This window comes from Erinaceus europaeus, chromosome 8 (genome assembly GCF_950295315.1).
Source record: "Erinaceus europaeus chromosome 8, mEriEur2.1, whole genome shotgun sequence".
Taxonomy (NCBI): Eukaryota; Metazoa; Chordata; class Mammalia; order Eulipotyphla; family Erinaceidae; genus Erinaceus; species Erinaceus europaeus.
The window spans coordinates 104,346,492-104,371,399 of record NC_080169.1 but is presented as its reverse complement, the minus strand read 5'-3'; the positions used below and the strand labels follow the sequence as shown (position 1 = coordinate 104,371,399).

The window sequence follows — 24,908 nt, the reverse complement described above, 5'->3', positions numbered from 1 at the left end:
AGCATTAAAATAAAATTCATCATTAACATTAAAAATGACCTTTGAGCTTGTAGTCGCTCATTTTTCTCTTCCAGTGTTGGAAGCAGCCTATCTGAGTCAAGTGAATTGTGGTGCTTTGCAGATACTGTCTGTGTATAATGGTTAGAGTTCAATTTTAGATAAATCATTTCGTCAGATCATTTTATCTCTAACAATCCATTTTCTGTTTATTCTCACCTATTATCTGAGGTTCTTATCAGTTTTCCTTCAGTAATATAATGGCCTTATGTATAAAATTATAAAGCAATTTTCTAAGCTAGAATGGTATAGAATTACTTGTGTGTCGGCCTACATGAAGATAAATCTGTTTATCTGTGAATAGCCACATGAACAGATTACAGGTTCAGACACGTGGAGGGGCACCATCAGAAGCCAGATCACTTTGGGAAAGGGGTTGGAATAATTTTGACCTTGTATAACTCCAGCTTGACATACTGCAAATGGATTAAAAAAGGATCCTCTTTTAAAACAATTATAAGTAATATCATTTTAAAAACTAGTCCATAAACGGCCACAGACGTATGGCATATAATGAAAGTTGACTCCTGTAGGGGATTACTCTGTAGGAGGTCAAAGAGGCCTGACTTTGGAAATCCTATCAAGTCCCCTGTGTGTTTCTCCTTATTACAGTATTTCTTGTGGAAAAAATGGGGATAATTATGCCTTTGTCCTGGAGGCTAAGGCAGTTGAATATTAAAGAAAGGGGGGCAGGGAAGAACCTAATTGTAGTTTTCTTTAAATGACCATCTCAGTTTCTTAAAATCCTTAGATTCTTTGGAATAAAATAATTTTGGTGAGGACTGGAGAGATGTTATAGCTGGCTGTATAGGTGGGTCTCATGCCTGAGCCTTGGAAATCCCAGGTTCAGCCCCTGTCACCAGAATAGCAGGGTACTTTAGTCTCTTTTCCTTTCATTAAATTATCAAACAATGGAAACTGACGGAGAGCGAAAATCATAAAACAATAGAGCTTGGGTGGTGCTGCAGCTGATAGAGAGCACATGCTACAAAGGTCAGGGACGCAGAGTCAAGTCCTGGCTTCTCATCTGCGCAGGGAAGCTTCACAAGTGGTGAAGCAGTGCTACAGGTGTATCTGTTTCTCTCCCCATTTATCTTCTCCTTCGCTTTTAATTTGCTCTTTCCTAAGTAAATGAATGAGAAAAAAAAAAAAGAAAAATGAAAAGCAAAAAACAACAAACTAGCACATCCAAAGCATTGGAGAAAATATTTTTGAATTATTGACTGGTGGAATCTGGTGGTGGTGCACCTGGTTGATTGCGCATGTCACAATGTACAAGGACCCAGGTTCAAGCCCCCGGTCCCCATCTGCAGGGAGGAAGCTTCATGAATGGTGATGCGGGGATTCAGGCGTCTTTCTATCTCTCGCTCTCTTTATTTCCCCACTAGTCTTTATTGACTGTCCGATAAATAAAGGTAATAAAAATATTTAAAAACAAGAGCATTGTTTAAAAAATTATTGACTGGGTTTTTTTTTTGCAGGAAAGTAAATATGTAGAGGTAGATTTTATATATCAGCTATATCTGAAGGCTGGATTTATATAGTTAATCTATGCACACCTATTTTCACTTATAAGGAGAAATTCTAATAATTTTCATATTAGGAGATTTGGCTGGTTTTTAGATGTCCATTTTAGTGGTGTTTCCTAAATCTCTCACCTGACTGAGAATATACTGAGAAAAAAGCTTCTAGGGCTTGGGGCCTAAGGGCAGAACTGACTGCTGTTTGTTTCATTAAGCTTTGGCAAGCTATCCAATTACTTAACGCAAACAGGAAAAGTTTACACTAAACTCCTGCTTCTTTGCTTAAAGCCCTAGAGAATTTAAATGAGAAGCACTATGTATTTAAAGGAAGGGAGTTTAAATGAAACTGAAATCTGGGGCTTAATGTAGAATATTATATGAGACCAGGACATCTGAACTAATGAGTGGGAAATGCCAGGAAATACGGAGAATGTATTCGCTAAGATGCCGCATTTGGTTTTATCTTGAGATAACATACAAGTTGGTGGAAACCCAAGTGCCTAATGAGTGACTTATTTCATGCCTTCTTTTCATGTAACCAGAGACTCTTGAGGCACTGCCATTCTTCCCTTCTCCTATTTCTTGTGGAGTGTTTACAAAACAGCCTTACTTCTGTATAAGGGCACCATTGGCTATTCATTCAGAGGGGCCCAGTAACCTGCCCATCATATCTGCTTGGAAATAGTGGGTTTTCATAAAATTCATGGTGTATGTTTCCAAAGCAGAGATGCATCATGACTTTTTCGACAAACCAGTAAAAGACAACACGGCTGATCACAGAGACCTTCTCATCCTCTCCTAGATGGTCAGCAAGTATATAGTAGGTGGATGAAATCAAACAGCTACTGCTTGACAAAGTAAGCTCTAGAATGAACCGAGAACACCTGAGGGGGGGGCAAGCTTTCTTTTGGATGCATTAGTTGTATTTTTTAAGTGCTCTAAATAAATCCAGGAAATAGTACACTTACCTGAAAAGTTTTTGCTATCAAAATTTTCGTATGGGGGAAATGAGGTCTAGTATAATTATTTTTTTTCTTTTTTCATTTTTTAAAAAGTATCTTTATTTATTGGATAGAAACAGTCAGAAGTTGAGAGGGAAAGGGGTGATAGGGAGGGAGGGAGAGAGACACCTGCAGCACTGCTTCACCACTCACAATGCTTTCCTCCTGGGTCCTTACACATATAACCTGTGTGCTCGACCAGGTCTGCCTTGACCCGCCCTACACATTTTTTGTTTTTCTAACTTGTGGTTTTTTAATCCAGAAGACATTGGACAAAACACAACTTCAGTTTGTCAGGCCATTGATCTCATGTTCTATCTTGCAAGATAATTGTAAAGAATGAAAAGCGTTCTTTTGAAGCTTTCTAAATTTTTTTTCCTTCAAATTGCGAAGGTGTGTAAGGATCCTGATTTGAGCCCCGGCTCCCCACCTGCAAGGGAGTCGCTTCACGGGCGGTGAAGCAGGTCTGCAGGTGTCTGTCTTTCTCTCCTCCTCTCTGTTTTCCCTTTCTCTCTGTCCTATCCAACAATGACATCAATAACAACAACAATTATTACAACAACAATAAAAATCAAGAGCAACAAAAGGGAAAATAGATATAAGTACAAAAGAAATTGGAGATGCAGTAGCAGTAAAATCAAGCCTTTCCACAGGCAACTTACAGGCAAGAGGGGAGAAGATAGGTGTGTAAAAGCTTGGGACATCTAGAATCATCAAGTCCATTGTCTATTTAAGAATTGCTTTTATAGACAGAGACAGAAGAGATGAGCCACTCAATAGAATTCACACCTTGCTTGCATATAGCCTAGATTTGAGCCCTGGCACTGCATGGGGATCCCCATGGTACTGGAGAAAGTTCTGGTGCTGTGTGGTCAGTCTTGTCTGCTTGTCATTCTCAGTGGAAAAGCAGATCAGGAGCAGTGAAATTGCCCATGGGCAAGGCTCTGGTGTTCAGCATTCTCTCTCTCTCTCTCTCTCTCTCTCTCTCTCTCTCTCTCTCTCATAAAAATAAGGCAGAACTTACTAGTGAAATTTTGGGACAAATTGAGAAGACAGTGCAATATGTGGATACGATCTTTTTACTGGATTTGGTAAATTTCTGCTTGTTTTCAGAAAATGACTATTCCACAAGTGATCTTAGAGTTAATAGTGGCGAGTTGGTATCTATGACCTTGTTAAACAGTGGATCTTCACACTGGGTGCTGACTTACCCCTGTACATGCTTCAAGAAACAAAGTGTCATTCTGGACGATAGTATAGCTGTAGAAACACTGTGTAGGCAGGTAGCTAAGTCCCTTAGCTTTTCTGTAGAAGTGGCAGATGTTTTGGTCAGACTAGCCCTACAAGTGATCCTACTCCCTGCCACATTACTGAAAAAGAGATTGGCTCTGAATCAGATGAAGAAATCCCAGAAGAAACTGATGAAACACAAAACAAAACAAAAACTTAAGGCCTCGGATACATTCAGTGTCTATAAATGAATAAGAAGTTAAAAAAAAAAAAAACCTCTTTCTTCTCTTTCTTCTTTACCCCATAGCGAGTAGTCTTATTACTGCTGCTATTACCTAACATGTGTTGAGTGCTCATTCTGTTATGAGCATTGTACTAAGTGCTTTGTGTATGTATAATAAGAATCCTCTGAGGTGGCTATTACTCCCATTCATTCTGTTCATGTCAATAACATGACGCAGGTAGGTTAACACAAGTACCCATTCAACTAATAAGTGGCAGAACCTTGATTTGGACCCAGGTGTCCAACTTTTAAGTATAAGCATCTGTACCAAGTATCAAAAACTGAATAGCCCTTATTTTTATTTCAAGATTGACAGCTTTTATGTTCATGTTGTGCCCCCTTTTCACTAGCTTGACAAAACTTCAGGATATTTCTTAAAGTCGAGCAACTTCTGACTTCATTTTCCATTAAAATGCATTGCATATTTGAGTACAGTCAAGTAGAGACCATATGTAGTTGTTTGAAACCATTTTGAGAATCGAGTACACTGAAAGTGGTAAATATTGGGGCTGGGTGTGGGAAGGGAATGAGAGTTGTATGCAATTCATTCTAAATCCTTGAAGTTGGATTGTAATTCTCATCAGCGCTTTATCTGTTGGGGGCTGGGGAGACAGCTCACCTGCGAGAGTACCTGCATTGCCTCACCCATGATCCAAGTTTGAGTCCCTGGTATGCCACATGGGAGAGTGCTTGGCACTGGGAGACACCTTGGTGCTGTGGTGTCTCATCTTCTCTCTGCAAAAAAAAATCCAAAAGAGTTGTAGCCACTGCAATGACAAATCATGTATGTATATGCATAAGAGTCTAGCATAGTGTTTGCACATAGCAGGTGCTCGGCAAGTGATAGTAATTTATTTTATTTTACTCTATTTCACTTAAAAAAAAGTTTGTATCTTTTTGCTTGCAGCTAAGCATGCCCAGCTGCAAAGATCTGTACTATCAATAATCTCAACTCTTAAACACTTGTCAGCAGAGTATTCTTAAATGGGACCACTCTGCTTTTGACATTTCTCACAGTGTTTTTTGTTGGTTTACACACACACACACACACACACACACACACACACACACACACACACACACACACACAATCTCCAGGACTTATTTAGTCAAAAGTATATTTTGGTAATTAAGGGCTGTGGCTCTCCAATTTACAAGTTTTTGCCAGAATTGCCTGGAGGATTTATTAAAAAACCAGTTTGCTGGGCACTGCCTCAGAGCTTCTGATCAAGTAGATGTGAGGAAGTGTGCAAGAATTTATGTTTCTAACAAGTTCCCAGGTGATGCTGGTGCTCCTGGCTTGTGGAGCATGCTTTTAGAATTGCTGCTCTGGGGAAGTGATATGACTTCTGATTATTGCTATTTTCTTACGATTATGTGTGTCCACTGAGACAATGCATTCATATCATATATGTTGCTGGATTTGTTTTGATGTGGCATTAAACCATTTGGGTTAAATATAATCCTGCCTACTGCTTATGGAGAAGTTTCTTTGAGGTTTTATTGTGTTGGAGAATTTTATGCTACAGGTTTTAAATTATTGCTCTTATTCAAGGCACAAAGGCATACATTTTTAGGGGGGATACATTATAATTTGGAGATATTCATCTGCAAAATTATTTTATGTTCTAATTACTATGGGAGACTTTCAGTGTAAAAATAGTACTAGATAATGTAGTTATTTTCAAGCAGTGTGTTTTTTTTTTTAACCTTTTTTTGTTGTCAGTTTTGTTTTTTCTTTGTACTGAAGTGGGAAGCAGGCTCCTATGCATGACAAAGCAGGTGCACAGTCCAGTGAGCTCTCCTATCAGCTCTTCAGTAATCTTTCTGAAACTCAAATTTGACTGAGTTCAATTTTGGTGTATGTACATCGCCTTTACTTAAACTGCGTAGATTTCATCGGAATTCCCCTTAAGCCAACATAATTTTTTTCCTTTTCAAATCATCACACCTCTGGGGATATGATAGTCTAGTGGGGTTATTTTATCCAAGAAGAAAAGGCAATCAGAAAGTCTTTGTCCATGAGATTAGCCTGAAATGTACTCTCTCTCTCATTCATTGACTGCTGAAGGCCTTTATGTGTCAGGCACTATGGTGAAAATCAGTGCCAAAGTAACTTGTCTTTTTCAGGCACAAAGCAGGGTTTTAGCAGATTGTAACTTAATGTGGTCTAATTGTGTGACCAGGTTACTACTAAATTCAGTGCAATCAGATGCTTCATTAATTGCATGCATCGGTATTGTGTGCAGATCCCAAGAGATGTAGCGCCCTGTCTTGTTCTACTAGACTCAGTCTTAAGTGTTATGTTGAGTTTGGAGCTGAGGAACAAATAGAAGTTGCTTCTTGAAGTGAGAGGGTCTGTTTTGAAAGGGTTGGCCTTTTATATGCACATGAGGTTTGCAGGAACATGGCAATGATTCAGTGGAGGAGAGAAACACATCAGTCATCTTGATTGTGTTTTCAATTCTCTGCTGCAATGGAAAACAGGGGTCTTTGTCTATCATAGTGTCACCCATGCCTGGTTCAGTGACTGGTGTCCATGCAATAAAAAGTACAATTGAGCCTGTTCTGAGGATGTCCACCTTAGGATATTCATCTTGTAGATGATTGTTAGCTAATGACTTACATCTCTAAATGGCAGGTGGACGCATTAGGATGGAATGTTCCAGGAGGAGAGGTTTAGTTTTAGATAAGAATTTCATAAAAAAAAAAAAAAAACTAATTGAGCAGTAAAATTGTCAAGCTTCTTATCAACTTCCTAAGTTTAAAAAGTGTTTTTGTTTCCCCCCAGGATAAAACAAGACAAAGAACTGGATCAGTTAACCAGAGCTATTCTTCGAGAGAGGATATCGAGTGAGGAGGAACACTCTAAGGCAAAACACCTGGTAAGTATTAAAGATTTAGTACAAATGTCTTGTCCAAAAGGAAATCTCTGACGTTTGGCATAAGCTAAGTCCGTTTTGGCAGCTTTTACACTGATTATCTGCATGCCTGCTTCGCTTAGATTTTTTCTTAATTTTTGTCTTTTCCAAGAAGCTGAGAATTTGCTGAGATGAGCCATCAAGTGATCCAAGTTTAGAATTATGGTAGTTGTGCTGAATTGTACCCCTCTTATTCTATGGTTTTGTTAATGTCTCCTTTCTTAAATAAAAAAAAGAATTATGGTAGTTAAGATTAACACACACGGAAGTGGGGCAGTAGCGCAGTGGGTTAAACGCACATGTCACGAAGTGCAAGGACCAGCATAAGGATCCTGGTTCGAGCCCCCGGCTCCCCACCTACAGGGGAGTCACTTCACAAGCGGTGAAGCAGCTCCGCAGGTGTCTATCTTTCTCTCCCCATGCCTGTCTTCCCCTCCTCTCTCCATTTCTCTCTGTCCTATCCAACAATGCCGACATCAGCAAAAACAACAATAATAATTACAACAACAATAAAAAAAAACAAGGGCAACAAAAGGGAAAATAAATAAATAAAAACATTAAAAAAAGATTAACACAGACATGTATATCTTGGATGAAGGCATACTGTTTCTTTGACTCGACCCTTTTGAAAAAAAAATTTGTTGTTGTTATATTTGAGAACTCTTTGGTTGACCAACTCCTTTGTTCCTCTGACTAGCAAGCATCAAATGTTAATCTGTTAGTTTCCAACAAGGGCTAATAAAATTTGATTAATCACTGTTTAGGGTTTAGAAAGGGAGGACATGGGGGTCGGGTGGTGGCACAGTGGGTTAAGCGCATGTGGTGCAAAGCATAGGGACCGGCGTAAGGATCCTGGTTTAAGCCCTCGGCTCCCCACCTGCAGGAGAGTTGCTTCACAGGCGGTGAAGCAGGTCTTCAGGTGTCTATCTTTCTCTCCCCCTCTCTGTCTTCTCCTCCTCTCTCCATTTCTCTCTGTCCTATCCAAGAACAAACAAAATCAACAATGGCAATAATAATAACCACAAGGAGGCTACAACAACAAGGGCAACAAAAAGGGGGAAAAATGGCCTCCAAGAGTAGTGGATTCATGATGCAGGCACTGAGCCCAGCCATAACCCTGGAGGAAAAAAAAAAAAAAAAAAGGGAGAACATGTAGATGAAGGACATTGGGAAATTTTACTCTGTCATTATTATTCATTATCATCAGCATTATTCATTATTCTCATCATCATCATTTTGACACCAGGGTTATTGCTGGTGCTCAATGATCCTGATCACTGTGCTTATCTTATTTTTACTTGATAGCACATACAGATATAGAGAAGAAGAGAGACAGACAACTGCAGCACTGCTCCACTGCTTGTGAAGCGTCCCTCAGCAGTTTGGGGGCTGGGGTTTTGCAGTGGGTCCTTGCACTTGGTAAGGTATGCATTCTAGCTAGCATCTGGCTCCTGGAGTTTCTTAAGATGAACATTTTTGTGCTTGGTCTTCTCTGGGGCTTTTCTACTTAAGTCAGTATCTCTGTCACTCTCGTTCTCACTTTCTTTTATGTGTGTACTTCTGACATTTTATTTGTTTTAATGAGAGCTACAAAGAGAGAGAGATAGAGAGAGAAAGACCAGAGTGCTGCTCAGCTCTGGCTTATGGTGGTGCTGGGGACTGAGCCTGGGACTTTAGAGCCTTGGGCCTGAAAGCCCTTAGCCCTTTGCATAACCATTATGCTGTCTCCTGAATCCCAAACTGCCTTTTTATTTTGGGTAGAGTCAGAGAGTGAAGGAAAGACACCACAACACCAAAACTTGCCCCAGTGTGGAGTCAAACTTGGGCTACATACAAGGGAAAACAGGTACCTTTGTGGATGAGTTATTTTGCTAGCCAAAAAACAAACAAGTAAACAAATGAACAAAAAAAGGTGACGTAAAAAAATTTGAAAACTTCTATCTATTTATAAATGATTTAATTTAAAATTATTTAATTTATTTATTGTATAGAAACAGAGATAAATCAAAAGGGTCAAGGGAGACAGAGAAGGGTCCATGCAGGTGGTGGTGCACCCAGTTAAGTGCACACATTACAGAGAACAAGGACCCAAGTTCAAGTTCCTGGTCCCCACTTGCAGGGGGAAAGCTTCACAAGTGGTGAAGCAGGGCTACAGGTCTCTTTCTCTCTTTCTCTCTCTGCTCTCTCTCTGTCTTCTCATCCCCTCTCAATTTCTCTGTACAATAGTAAATAAATGAATAAAGAAAGAAAGAAAGAAAAAGAAAGAGAGCATAGAAGTGCTTCATTGCTTGTGAAGTTTTCATCCTATGAGTAGGGACTTGGGGCTCCATCCTGGGTCATTGTGCATTGTGGCCTGTGTGCTCAACTGGATGTACCACCCACTACCTGGTCCCCACATTTAAATGTTTTTATTAGAAGAAAAAATTTAAAGGCACCTACAAGAACATTAGCTTTATGAATCCATAGATTATACTGGTTATTTCTTCCTATAAACAGCTGTCCCCCTCCTCCAAGTTTATTACATATTTGGGAATTTGACAAAATCTAACATTGTGTTTAATTTCTCAAACTCCTTCCTTCCTGCATTATTGCTGAGCTTGATGTTTGTTCAAGTTCACGCTTTCCATTCTCCATTACCCCCCCCCCGAATTTATTTTCCCTTTTGTTGCCCTTGTTTCTCATTTTTGTTGTTGATGTTGTCATTGTTAGATAGGACAGAGAGAAATGGAGAGAGGAGGAGAAGACAGAAACGGGGAGAGAAAGACAAACACCTGCAGACCTGCTTCACCACCTGTGAAGCTACTCCCCAGCAGGTTGGGAGCCGGGGGCTCGAACCAGTATCCTCACGCTGGTCCTTACGCTTTGTGCCAAGTGTGCTTAACCCGCTGCGCTACCATCCCCCACCCCCTGTTTTGATAGAGGATGAGAGACACCTACAGCATTGCTCCACTGCTCTTGTAAATCCTATTTCCTCCAGGTAGGTACCTGGGTGCTTTAATCATGTCTTCATGAGTGATAACATGCACTCTTAGCAGGTTTGCCATCAAAGGCTGCATGGACATTGGACACTATTCTGAAATGCCATTTTCATTGCTAAACAATAGTTTGTCTTCTTTTGTGCAATGCCATTTATCTGACAACTCATCATTATAGAATGAAGTTGGAGCTCTGCTGCCTGAAGACTGGGATCTTCAACTTTTGAATCAGTAACCTACATGTAATTCCTCAGAGCCTATGCTGCTCATGAGATTATTAGTTCAGAGCTCAGTGAAGAGGTAGCCGGGATTATAGTGGTGAGAACCTGCTGTGCAGACTGAGACAAGCCTTCCTAGTTCAGTTGGGCTTCTGTTCTCTTTTACTTCTGTGGTCCTTTCAATGAGAGGCTGATGTAGGGCCAAACTCCAATCCAGAATACACGGGAAGTGATGGTAATGAATTAACTTCTTCAGTGATTAGCTGCGTACAGACTGTATGGGTTGACAGTGAAACTAGAACGCAACTAATAGACTGAGAAAGAAATGACAGTGTCTGGCAGCCATTGTGTGGCAGCCAAGCAGACACACGTGGAGTGGCACTGAGACCATGAGTATCAGAGGAAAGTCATTGGCTATAGTAGAGGATACTGGCAGAATTAAAGATGGGAAGTGTTGAGGAGTTCAGCCACTAATGACGCCTCTCGTCTCTGTTGGGTTTTTTGGGGAGAAATAATAAGTCTTATCATCCCAGTGTTGTGTTGTGTTGGAGAGTCAGATTTGGGAACAGTGCAGTCTATGATTTGCAGATCAGTAAGAGAGAAAAGAGTGTAATAGTCTTTCTGTGGAGAAGAAGCTTCTTCTTTTGCAGTGAGTAAAAGAATCCTTGGCTGGCATTTTTCTACGTGACCCAGCATTTGCTTCTCAGCCTTGAAACCCACTTTCCTCCCTCCCTTCCTTCCTTCCTTCCTTCCTTCCTTCCTTCCTTCCTTCCTTCCTTCCTTCTTTCCTTCCTCCTTCCTTCCTTCCTTCCTTCCTTCCTCTCTCTCTCTCTCTCTCTCTCTCTCCCTTCCTTCCTTCCTTTTCTTCTCCTTCTTCTTCTCCTTTTTTTTTTTTTTTAACTTCAGTGTGAACGTGCTTGATAAAAATCTTGATGAGCAAGATTGGGACTTAAAAAAAAATCATTAAGTGCACATGCACAAGACAGGGCTTAGTTTCATTGAAAATGTCAAGCTATGTTCTAAGAAATATGGTAGTTAATTTTGGGGGCTCTACAGAACTTTGGTGGGTGTGATATGGACCTGTATTCCCCTGTAATCATATAAACTTGCAGACCATAGTTAAATCACCAATGAAAATTACATTGAAAAGAATGGGAGACTGAAACATGTCTTGTCTAATAGCAAATAAAACAGTACTGAATTTAGTTTGACTGTAGTAATGTATCTTCAGCCCTTTCTCTCATTGTACCTTGTAAATCTTGTCTATTCTCAGCTTTTTTTCTTCTTCTTCCTTTCTTCACAAGTTAGGCATGTGAAAGTTAGGCTTCCTTTAGTTTTTCTTTTCTTTTTTTTTTTGGCATCTTCTTTACTGATGACTGGGTTTGCATGGTATATATGGTAAATTATTTTACTTAGTTAATAAAGTTTTGCCTCCAGGGTTATTGCTGGGGCCTGGTGCTGGAACTATAATCCACTGCTACTGGCGGCCATTTTTTTCTATTTGATTGGATAGGACAGAGAGAAATTGAAAGAGGAGGGGAGATAGAGAGGGAGAGAATAAGACAGCAGTAGCTGTGCTTCACCGATTATGAAGTGAATCTCCCCCCCCTCCCCCAAGGTAGGGAGTTGGGGCTTAAAACAGGGTCCTTTTGTGGGTCCTTGTGCTTAGTACTATGTGCACTTAACCTGGTGTACTACTGCCTGACTTTCTAGATGGTAAGTTATTGCACACACAGCTCCTGAATTCCAGCATCTATCATAATATTGGCGAAATAGAGCCTTCAGCACACTTACAGATCAAAGTGGAATTTATACAATAGACTGGTAGTTCATAGACTCTCATCTGACTTGTGTGTTCTTAGACTGGAAGTTCATGAACACAGCACCACGACTGCCTGTAGCAATTTATCCCTCTTATGGTTATTTAATAAGCATTAATAAGGCTCCAGGAATTAAATCCTGGGCACTGCATATGCTTTCTACCACTGAGTCCCTCCATGACTCAGCTTTTATCTTATGTTTTCAGGGTAGAAGGGGACTATGAGGAAGAATGAGAGACAGAGACACCAGAGGACCATTCTTTGCTTGACCATATTTGTCCTCCTTTTCATGTGGTGCTGGGGATAAATTCAGGAGCATGGAACGCATGTGTTCTGCCTGCTGGAGTTATTGATTCTCCAGCTCCCCCTCCTTTTGTATTTGTTGGTATAGAAGACAAATACAAAATATTGAGATTGCTTCCAGTAAGCTACCCAGAGATCAGTTAACATTCTGATTTTTAAAAATTTAAATTATTTATAAAATGGAAACATTGACAAGACCATAGGATAAGAGGGGTACAGTTCCCACCAGAGCTCCGTATCCCATCCCCTTCCCTGATAGCTTTCGTATTCTTTAACCCCGTGGGAGTATGGACCCAGGGTCGTTATGGGGTGCAGAAGGTGGAAGGTCTGGCTTCTGCAGTTGTTTCCGGGCTGAACATGGGCACTGGCAGGTCGATCCATACTTCCAGCCTGTCTGTCTCTTTCCCTGGTGGGACAGGGCTCTGGGGAAGTGGAGCTCCAGGATACATTTGTGGGGTTGTCTGCCCAGGGAGGTCCTGTTGGCATCATGGTAGCATCTGATTTGTTTTTATATTCCTTTTCACACCTCACAAAGTGTGTACCAGACATTTATATTAATGGGTGTTTATGTAGTCACCTGATAGTAATGTATATTGTTTTGCTTTCATAGCTTTGACATGAACTTTTTTTTTCCCCAAATACCCAAGCACTGTTATACTCTGATTTCTGCTTGTGCTACAGTTTGCTATTGAAATCACTGGTGCCACAGGCATGAAAGTCTTTCTGCATAACCACTATGCTATCTCTCCCTACATTAATTTTCATATTAGAAAATTTCGAGTACATGATAAGGACTTTTCTACATTTGACCACATCTAGCTGTTAAATGTGTATCACTGAATTTTCATCTGATTATCAGAATAATATGGCGATTTTCCAGAAAATGTGGAAATAAGGAAAATTACAAAGGAACCTCCTCATTAGTATGGCTACTATTAATCCAGACTGTAAATTTGTTCTGGCAAAGATGTAGGAATGTAAAATAGTACAGCCACCATGGAGTGGCTTGGCAGTCCTTCAGCTATGAAAAACACAATTACTATCAGAATCCACAGTCCCACTAGAGTGTATTTATCCAAAAGCGTTCGGATTAGAGTCTCAAAGAGATCTCTATACCTTTGTTCACATTCTTCACAATAGTAAAAAGGTGGAAAGAACTCACTGTAGGTAAATGCATAAATAAAAATCATTGTATACGGCACACACACAGAGAGAAGCCATCAATAATATTATTCTGCCCTTGAAAGGAGTGACATTCTGACACGGCACAACACAGATGAACCTTGAGGGCATTATGTTCAGTCACATATGTCTTTCACCAAAGGATAATTGCTGTGTATTTCTACTTGCATCTATAGTAGTCAGATTCATAGGAACAGAAAATAGAAGGCTGATTGTCTGGGGCTTTGTGGGTGGGGGATGGAGAGCTTTGCATAGGTATGAAGTTTGTGAAGAACTCTGGTGAGATTATACAGTAATGTCAGTGTACTTCACATTTAAGAAATCTAGGGTTTTAAAAAAAATTGATTTTCCCTTTTGTTGCCCTTGATTTTTATTGTTGTTGTTGTTGCTATTGATGTCATCGTTATTGGACAGGACAGAGAGAAATGGAGAGAGGAGGGGAAGACAGAGAGGGGGAGAGAAAGATAGACACCTGCAGACCTGCTTTACCTCCTGTGAAGTGACTCCCCTACAGGTGGGGAGTCGGGGTTGAACTGGCATCCTCACACAGGTCCTTGCGCTTTGTGGCATGTGCGCTTAACTCGTTGACTCCTGAGCTCTAGGGTTTTTAATGGCATAGATGCTGTATTTTATGTTACCTACATTTTACCACAGTGAGAAACTAGAAGAAAATCGCTACAGAAACAAGATTTATTGCATGCGTAATGGACGTTTATAATGCCTCTCCCTTGTGCATAGTCAAATCACCAGACTCTGCATCCTATATCCTGTAAAGCAGGACTGCATGGTGTGGAACTTGATTCAGCTGCTGTTAACCCTTGAACCCTAGCTGTGGATGCAGCGATCTTCAGACCCCATGAAGCATGTAAGAGCTACCCCAAGAGTGTAAATCCCAACTGGGATTGCTGGATACTCATTCCTGCCACTCTGAATCCTAGTATGTGGGATACTGAATGATGGGCAAACTTTCTTTTATTCCTCTCTATTTAGAACCAGCATAATATTGCAGCAGCAAGAAAGTAAAGGTTGTGCTTCCCACATTGGAAAGCTGTATTTCAGGGACTGGGCAGGAGATGTTGGTCAAACCCAGATTCTGAGACTCTGCCTGCTACCCAAGGACTGTTTCTATATACGGGCTTGAAGGAGAGAAGTGAGGGCATCACTTTAGTGTTATGAACTTTTGGCAGTTCAATCTAGTGAGGTGTGAAGCACGGTGTAGAGGAAGGAATGATGGGAAACTAAGAACAGTAGTTATTTGCTTCTTAATCTGCATCTCACTCCACACATTTATCAAGCAGATTCAGGAGAATGAGGAGGAATACAGAAAATGTGATGTGACTTTGGTTCTGAGAAATAAAACTGTCTCCTCCTCGTTGCTTCTCCTTCTCCTCCTCTTCCTCCCCCACCCTCCTCCTTCTCCTTCTTTTTTCTTTCTTTCTTCTTCTTCCCACTAGCTATAGACATTTTCGTTTATGTTTCCTTTCCATGTGAGCCCAGGCTTTGCTGGCCACAGTTTTTGTCGCTGCCAGCTTTATTGAAGCTCCTTGAAGGGCAACGTCACGGGGCCCAGTTGTTGAAGTTTTAAAGTAGGATGAGATTAAAATGTTCCCTTTTGGAAGAATTTCCTTCACTGGAGAAGGCTGTTTGTCCTAGTCTCAATTAAGAAGTGTGTACAGCTGGGGAGATAGCATATTAGTTATGCAATAGCTTTCCACACATGAGGCTCTGACTCCCCAGGTTCAATCCCCATCGCTCCCTTAATTCAGATTCAAGTAGTGCTCTGATGTGGGCTGTGGGCGGTGGAGGTAGGGAAACAAAGTCCTCTTCTATTTCTGTCTAACAAATACCAGCTGATTTTTAACAAGAAGTTTAGGAGGACCATTTCAATGGTAATTTCACCTGCCTGAGAATGTTAAATAGAATTCACAGTAAAGGTATGTTTCTTAGGAGTATCGAAGTGTTTTTGTAGCGAATTAAGACTAATTAAAAGCGGAGAGCCAGGAAACCTGTGAAGTTCACATGCCTTGACATTTTGTGGCTATTTAAGATCTCATACATTTAAATCTATCATTTTCTGTGTCAGTAGTTTTTTTTTTTTTAACTAAAGAAGTTGTGTGGCTTTTTTTTTTTTGTACTGCAATTATGTTTGGTTTCTTTTTATAATGCCAATTAAACATTGGATTCACTCTTATTTTCTGTCTTCCTAAATCTTGCTGGATTAACACTAGCTACTTCTTGTTATCATTAGAGAACTAGTTAATAGTCTCTTTCCATTTTTGATTCTGAGCATTACAGGAAGGTCTACTTTATTTAAATACTTTTGCTTATTTATGTAAATATTTTTAAAAACACTTTATTTACTTAATAAAGACAGAGCAATTGAGAGGACTGGGAAAGCAGTAGGGAGAAGACACGTGCAGTACTGCTTCACTGCTTCCGATGAAGCTTCCCCCTGCGAGTGGGGACTTCTGGCATCTTGCACATTGTAAAGTGATTAACCAGGTGTGCCACTGCCCAGTCCCTACCTGTATAAATATTCTTTTTTTTTTTTTATTGTTGTTGTAGTTATTGTTGCTCTTGCTGTTGTCGTTGTTGTATAGGCCAGAGAGAAATGGAGAAAGGAGGGGAAGACAGAGAGGGGGAGAGAAAGAGACACTTACAGACCTGCTTCACTGCCTATGAAGCAACTTCCCTGCAATTGCGGAGCCGGGGGCTCGAACTGGGATACTTATGCTGGTCCTTGCGCTTCACACCATGTGTGCTTAACCTGCTGCACTCCCCCCTGAATATTCTGACCATTAAACAGAATCATCTCCTTTGCCATATCTTGTACAGAACTTGAAGATACCATGTTGAGTGAGAGTAAGCCAGAAAGAGAAGGACAAATACTATATGCTCCCACTCATAGGTGGAACGTAAATAGCAAGGACATTAGGGGAAACATTATTTGAATCCTGGACTGTCCAAAGCAAAGAATTCTGGGGAAGGAGAAAGAGGAAGAGAGAGAGACAGAGAGAGACAGAGAGACAGACAGAGACAGGCAGAGATATAAGGTATAAGATGGACAGGCTCTGTGCTCCTGGTATATAATAGGGGAAAATAACCCCCATGTTGGGGGAGAATGTCTTGCAGACACCTACTGTGGTGCGGTGAGAGGTTGTAACCTATGTGTTAACAGCTCTGCTGTAATCCATAACTCACCAATAAAGTAGGAAAAAAAACCCCTTAATCGTGAAATGTTCCTCACTTACCAGACAGATGTCTTACTGTGTGTTCACTGTATGAAAAGCATGTACTTGAGACTAAAGATATACAGTGACATGAAAAAAAAAAAGCAAAGTCCTATCTTTAAGGAAATTACAGTATTCCATGGGAGGAAGATACATTTACAATACTGTTGAAAAGTGCTATGTCTGCTACACAGCCGTGCTACTTATATCCTTGTGAGAATTCTCACTTTTCAAAATGCCGGAACTTCATTTTAACTCATTTCTCTAACAACATACATTTGTTCAAGCCACATTTGAGTGTCTTCTAACTGCTGCTGGCTAGCAAAGTGTAAGCAATCCGGAAATGCCTGGTGACCGAATAAACGAAGGACTGAATTTTCTCAAGTCCTGGAAATGGGAGCAGGGGGGTGGGGGAGGAAAGAATAGAAAAAGACTTCCCTGGGATGTATCAATGGGAATTACACGTAAGTTGAGGAGTAGGATGGTAACACCTGTGATGTTGCAGGGGGATAAAAACAAAACAAAACATGGAAGCATGAGGACCATGATGGACAGACACCAGGAAATTTGCTGAATGAGAAGAGCAAGGCCAAGTATATTGAGGGACTGGGCAGGAGAAGTAGGTCAAACCCAGATTCTGAGACTCTACCTGCTACCCAAGGACTGTTTCTATACGTGAGCTTGAAGAAGAGAAGTGAGGGGATCACTTCAGTGCTGTGAACTTTTAGCAGTTCGATCTAGTGAAGTGTGAAGCACAGTGTAGAGGAAGGATTGATGGGAAACTGACATCAGTAGGTATTTGCTTCTTTTTTAAAAAGAAATTTATTTATTTATCATTGGGTAGAGAAATTGAATGGAGGAGGTAGAGATAGAGGGAGAGAGGGAGAGCCAGATAGACACCTGCAACACAACTTCACCACTCGTGAGGCTTTCCCCCTGCAGGTGGGGACCAGGGTCTCGGACCCACTGGAATGTGTGCACTTAACCAAGTGCACCACCGCCTGGCCCCTTGGTATTTGCTTCTTAATCTGCACCCCACTTCACACATTTATTAAGCACTTACTGTGTGCTAAATGGTGATAGTTGCTGGTCATGGGAAGGTCACATCTGGTTGCTTTCTACACAAAGTCTCCATTCAAATGTAGCGTTTACAGAAAGACCTTTCTCTCTCTCTCTCTCTCTCTCTCTCTCTCTCGCCATCAGAGTGAGGTGTGGTGCCTGCAGGACTCCACCTCTGCTCCTGGTGGCCAATTTTTTGCTTTTTCTTTTTATCCTATATATATATATATATATATATATATTTATTTATTTTTTGGATAGAGGATGACAGACAGAGATATACTGCATCAGACACCCCTGCAGCACTATTCAAATGTTTTCTACCTGCAAGTGGGGTCTAGGGACTTGAACCTAACATTTTTTCCTTCAATATTTTTTCCTTATTTATGTTGCAATATTTGAATTCGTAAAACCCTACAGTGTTTAGAAAAAGTAGTGCTGAAAAACAAGGCAGGTGAATGCATACATTTTTCTTTTTGCAAATTTAAGCAACTGTTTCACCAAAATGTCACTTTTCATCCTCACTTTCCTTTCTGTCTGAAATGCACCAGTGAAGCAATCAAGAAGAAGAATTGCATAATTTTGTGCTGTGTACTTTTCAGTTCTGTGTTTTGTTTGTGCTTCAAACTGTGACAGTTGCAATTTCATGATAAGAGAGAAAAGGGGTTTGAATTTGGGGTTTGGAGGGGGAAAATGACTTAAATAAAGCAAAGAAAGAAGATTACCCTTCCTGTCCAATTGTAAGTGAGGCTCTGCTCAAGGGCAAAGAGTTCAGCAGGATTTGTAGTTTTGACATGATAAACATGGTTCACGCACTACAGTTCTATGTGAGGGGCCAGGTGGTGGCACCTCTGTTAAGGGCATGTATTACTATGCACAAGAACCCAGGTCCAAGCCCCTGGTCTCCACCTGCAGGGGGAAAGCTTCACGAGTGGTATAGCAGGATTGCAAGTGTCTCTTTCCCTCTCTATCTCCCCCATCTCAATTTCTGCCTGTTCTATCAAAATCAAATTAAGTTAAAAAAAATAATAAAAGTGTTCTATGTGAAAGGGTAGGAAGAGTGAGATCACTTGGGGGCTTTTGGTATTATTAGACTTCATCAAGTGAATGGGGTTGAAGTAGTGGTCATCCTGTATTTGTTAATTTAGCCGACACTGGAGCTTTTGGTTCTGAACTGATTTGATTTTCAGATAGAAAGGGGGAGGCAGAAGGAGAGACACCACAGGCCCTAAGCTTCTTCCATGTGGTGGGGGCCAGGCTTGATCCTGGGTCATACATATATGACAAAGCAGACTTGCTATCCAGGTGAATACTCTTGCTGAACCTGCCTTAAATTTTCTTTTCATTGTGTACTTAAAAGAATTATTCATTGAGTTTCGCATTTTTTTGGTGTAGTTACTATTTTTCCTATAACCTCTTTTTTTTTGGTTTGTTATAGGCACTAATTCCTAGTTATTTTCATATATGTGGAATATTAGTTTGTCTTGAACACCAAAAAATAAAGTTCATAATTTTGAGTTTTTGCTTTGGTGGACTACCATTGTGTATAAAGGTACTTTCTGTTTGAGAGATAGAAATCATTTAGGCTTATGATAGTTACTGCAATGTTATTGGCACGGACAGCACCTGGGATCCACCTGCAAGTCCTATTCTTTCAAACTCTTTAAACAGTTGTTATTTTCTCAGGAACTCTACAAGCTGCCTCTCAAGACAGGTGAGGGCCTAGATACAGTGCATCATATTGCCTGTGTGTTCTGATATAGCAGGCCATTGTAGTTTTCACAACAAAGCATCCATATCCAATATTGTCTTAATGCTCTTTGGCATCATATATAGTCCTTCTAACTGAATGCTAGAGCACCATCAGTACTGTCAGCTGGAAGGCACATAGTTCTGTGAAGAGCTTGTAAATCAGATATATTCCATGGTATAGCAGGGAAGCTTCAGGCATGTTTGGTTAATTCTGCAGTAGAAAATGCATAACACATCTTGTCTTGGCTTTCCAGCCTAGTTATATGTAAAGAACCCAGAGGAAGAATCAAATTGCTTTTCCAGATTTAAATACTTGGCATACTATGAAGTTACGCACATCGGGGCCAGGCAGTGGCGCACCCGGTTAAGTGCACACATTAGCATGTGCAAGGACCCAGGTCCAAAGCCCCCTGCTCTCCATCTGCTTGGGGGAAGCTTCATGAGTTTTGAAGGTGGTCTGCAGGTGTCTCTTTCCTTCTTCTCTGTTCCCCTCTTCTCTCTCTTTGTCTTATTTAATAAAAGGAGAAAGAAAAAAAAAAGGTGACTGAAGGCAGCAGATTCATAGTGCTGGTACTGAGTCAATGATAACAGCGGTGGCAAGAAAAAAAATACCCAGGTGAGTCTATTCTTTAGATGTGCTTCCGTGTCCAGTTCTGCAGAAACACCTAGGATAGCCACATTATCATATAACCTCAGAGAAACATGAGATGGTGAGCAGGTACTAAGGCGCCTGGACGGGTGAGAAACTGAGCCAATCATTTGTTTGGTGGTGCAATTTAAATCTCACCATTAAGATCAGTAGTTCAGGGAACTTAGCATTCGCACACCCAGTAGACCACTCATTTATGGTGAGTGAAGAATCAGATTCAAGCCCTAGGCCCCCACCTGCCAGGGGGAAGCCTCACAAGTGGTGAAGCAGTGTTGCAACTCCCTCTCCCTCTCCTTCCCCCTCTCCCTATCTTTCCTTTCCCTTTTAACTTCTATTTCCATCAAGAAAAAGAGCAAGAAAAATGAGAGGAAATACTATGATCATGGGAAGTGTATGAATTCATCATGTAGGTATTGAGCTCCAGTGATTACCCTGGTGGTTAAAAAAAAAGAAAAAGTAGTTGTAGAATACATCTGGTACAGTTGTGTGACCTTTTCCCAAAGAGTTGCCTCCTTCTGGGACCTCACTGGACAAAGTGACTAGAGAAGAAAAACCACATAGTTGAGTAGGATGCTGTTGAGGATTTTACTGACAGCTAGTTCTCATTAAGGTCAACTCCAAGGAGCAGCTCTGCCTAGAAAATGCTGTCATGTTTTTATCCTAGATGCCATTATAAACAGTTCAGGTTACTTGCCAACCACTGTGGGCAGGGCAGCTTTGGCTGTGCGATGTCCTGTGTGGTAGCGCTGCTGTGAACAGCTTATTGACATCTCATCATATGGCCATTATGGGTGTCAAGGTGAGGTATAGAATCCTGAAGAGAAATCCATAGATAACCCAGATGCAGAGGACTGGTTATAATTCTGTCCTGTTATAATGACCTGGCATTTATGGTCCAATTATCATTATCATTATTATTATTATTATTATTATTATTATTATTTGCCTGGTCTGAGATGAACTGTCATTAGTTCATTTTATTGAACTGACATCATAATCTCTTTTGGCCCAGAAGAGGCTAAGAAATAAGGCCTCCAGTGTTTGCTTTAACTGATAACAAATTAAAAGTTTAACATGGGTGTAATGAAGTCTGTCAGTTCTTACAAATCCTAAAGCGGAGCTTTTGCACATTCTGCTTTGAAGGAGAGTGCAAGGCAAATAAATGCTCTTCCTTTTGTTCACCAGCTGTCTTTCTAGTATGTCTTCAAGACAGGTCTTAACTGTCACCACTGACATAGCCTTGGAGAATTGCTTCCCATCTATTGTGTGTGGCCCTGTGGTTTTGTGAATTCAGAAGTAAATTGAATAGCAGTAATATTTACTATGCGACATACCACACACATTGCTATCAATTTCATTTTTGTTTATTGGACATTAAATTCTTCACAGTGTTGAGCATTCTTAGACAGCTCTGCCATTATTTTTTTATGTGTCCTGCTATTTTTTTTACTGCTTTGCTGTGATTCCTAAACGGGCCTCAATTATGTCTTTTCTGTGTTTCTTGATGTCTTTGAACTATGTTCTGCTTTTTTTTTTGGGGGGGGGTAGGGAGGATTGACTTCTCATGTAGCCTGGTCTTTTTCCTTTAACCATAAAGACATTCACCATTTTGTTCCAGTGTGTCTTTCTCTTTTCTTTAGTGACTATATTTTAAGGATGGCTTCTCCTGAAAATACTGAGGGGCAGAGCCATCAAATGAAGTAAGGCCTCCCTTCTCTAGAGAGCAGGAATCTGTTTACAAACCTGCAGTATTTATTACATACCTCATTTAGCCCATTCATCATTTTAATAGAAAAATGAGTCATTTTAGATGATTCTGAAATAATTCGAGGTAAGCTACATGGCCCCAGGCAGAATATCATTTACTGGGCACCAAGCTATTTTTGAAAAAAAGAAAAAAAAAATGGAACGGAATGATCACCAATAATTTATGATTACTTGTGGTAAACTTATCAGATGTCTTAGTTGTCAGGAAAAATTCTTAATGAAATTAAAAGGCTAGAGTTTTGTAAGTAACTCCCCACACACATTACTCCATGTTTTTAAACAATATTTATTTATTTATTCCCTTTTGTTGCCTTTGTTGTTTTATTGTTGTAGTTATTGTTGTTATTGATGTTGTTGGATAGGACAGAGAGAAATGGAGAGAGGAGGGGAAGACAGAGGAGAAGAGAAAGACACTTGCAGACCTGCTTTACCGCCTGTGAAGTGACTCCCTTGCAGGTGGGGAGCCAGAGGCTCGAACCGGGATCCTTCTGCTGGTCCTTGTGCTTTGCACCACTTGCGCTTAACCTGCTGAGCTACCACCCAACTCCCATTACTCCATGTTTTCAATGGCTAGTAGCTACAAAGTTTCATACTTGTGTGTCTAAATTTTGTCTGCCAGCTTAAAACACTGAATGTAGTAACTCTGTGTCCAGTTAATATTCTGTTGATGAGAAAAAGGCCAAGTCATGGGGTCTATTTTAATGGGAATTAGAAAACTTATATGCATTTTTCTCATATACATTTCTACATCTTTAAAAACAATTTATTTATGTTGGATAGAGACATAGAGAAAATCAGAGTGAAGTAGGTGATAGAAAGGACGGGAGAGAGGTGGCTGGGCAATGGCGTGCATGGTTAAGTGCACATAGCACTATGTGCAAGGATCTGGGTTCAAGCCCCTACTTCACCATCTCTCTCCTGTATCTCACCTTCCCTCTCAGTTTCTCTCTGTCCCTAGCCGGTAAAATGGAAAAAATGACTGCTAGGAACAGTAGGTTCGTAATGGCAGTACCAAGACCCAGCGATAACACTGGTGGCAGGAAGGAAGGAAGGAAGAGAAAGTGGGAGGGAGGGAGAGAGAGATTGAGAAAGGAGACACCTCCTCTCCCTCTAGCCTGCCAAGTCTCCGCAGGTGAGGACTGGGTGCTTGAATAGTGTTACATGTGCCCCCTACCAGATGCTCCACTGCCCTTCTTCTCTTACCAGTTTCTTTAAAAATATTTATTTATTTATTTATTCATTCCCTTTTGTTACCCTTGTTGTTTTATTGTTGATGTCGTTGTTGTTGGATAGGACAGAGAGAAATGGAGTGAAGAGGGGAAGACAGAGAGGGGGAGAGAAAGACAGACACCCGCAGACCTGCTTCACCGCCTGTGAAGCGACTCCCCTGCAGGTGGGGAGCCAGGGGCTCGAACCGGGATCGTTATGCCGGTACCCGCGCTTTGCGCCACCTGCGCTTAACCCGCTGCGCCACCGCCCGACTCCCCTCTTACCAGTTATTAAGCAGGAGTTTGCTTAGCTCTCTGCTTTTGTTGCATATAGTTTGCTGCTGACCGTTCTCAACCTGAAAGGAATTGCAAAGTATTTGTTTCTAGGTTATAATACAGTGCTCATTATCTTTTAGCTTAAAGCAAAGAAACAAAATCTTTGATTTATATTGCTGCTAGGGTTATTGCTGGCCCTGATGCTAGCACGATGAATCCATTGCTCCCATCCCAGTGGCCAGTGTTGTTCTCATCCCCCTCCCAATCCCCCCTTCCCTTTTCTTTTTTGATAGAGACAGAGAGGAACTGAGATGGAAAGAGGAGATAGAAAGAGAGGGCGGAAAAAGCTACGTCTGCAGTACTGCTTCATACATGTGAAGCTTCCCTCCTCTAGGTGAGGTCCAGGACTTGAACCCAGGTTCTGTGAATGGTAATGTATGTGTTCTGTGGGGTGTGCCATTGTTTGGCCTGTCTTTAACTTGTAATAGCCCCATAACAAAAATGACCTCTAAATGTTTCTAATACTTTTTCTTTAACCAAGACCTTTTAACCAAGAGTCCAGTATCTTTTCTGATGTTAATACTTGATAAATTGAGAAACTATCATTGCTGTTACAGAGAATAAGCGTTCAAGGAGAACCTGACCCTACAGGCTGTACAGACAGCTACAAGTCAGACCCTCACTGTCTAGGTGATCTTTTTTGATGGTAATTTAGCAAATTTAGTGACTTTTAACATGTAGAGGATTTCACCTTTCTATATTACAGTGCATAAGAAGAGTTTTAGGGGGCAAAGCACATAGTCTAGCAGAAATTAGTTTAGCTAGCAATGAATATATATAAAACATTTATATGATGACCACACACAGGAAGTAATAAAACTCATACCTGATTGGCTTACTCCTCCAAGAATAGGCAACCGTAGCCACAGTCGGGTAGGCCTTGTCTGTTATTGATTAGTGAAATGATATAGTCATAACTCTTGAGGAATAAGGGCGATCTATTTATGATGGTGGGAAAGAGCCTACATTGAAGGTGAGAGTGTTTTGCAGAGACCAGCCATGGTGAGATAAGAAACTGTACCCTGGGAGTATGGGTCGACCTGTCAACTCCCCTGTTTAGCGGGGAAGCAGTTATAGAAGCCAGACCTTCTACCTTCTGCATCCCACAATGACCCTGGGGTCCTTAATCCCCCAGGGTTAAAGAATAATAGGAAAGCTATCAGGGGAGGGGATGGGATACAGAGTTCTGCTGGTGGGAATTGTGTGAAGTTGAACCTCTCTTATCCTATGGTTTAGTCAATATTCCTTTTTATAAATAAAAAATTAAATTAAAAAGAAAGAAAGAAACTGTACCCGCGTGTCAACAACTGTATTGTAACCATTATCCTCCCAATAAAGTGATAAGAAGAAGAAAAAATTCTGTTTTAAGTGCAAAGAAGGAAATGATACTTGCG

At 40.7% G+C, this 24,908-nt stretch overlaps 1 protein-coding gene across 1 annotated transcript in view; it reads left to right on the top strand.

Annotated features, from left to right (window-relative positions):
- The window catches only part of CHCHD3 (coiled-coil-helix-coiled-coil-helix domain containing 3), a 346,441-nt gene that overhangs the window by 122,421 nt on the left and 199,112 nt on the right, over nucleotides 1–24,908 (top strand). Inside the window, exon 4 of the mRNA XM_007529206.3 lies at nucleotides 6,886–6,979. Coding sequence (XP_007529268.1) covers nucleotides 6,886–6,979 — 94 coding nt within the window. The remainder of the gene's footprint in view (nucleotides 1–6,885; nucleotides 6,980–24,908) is intronic.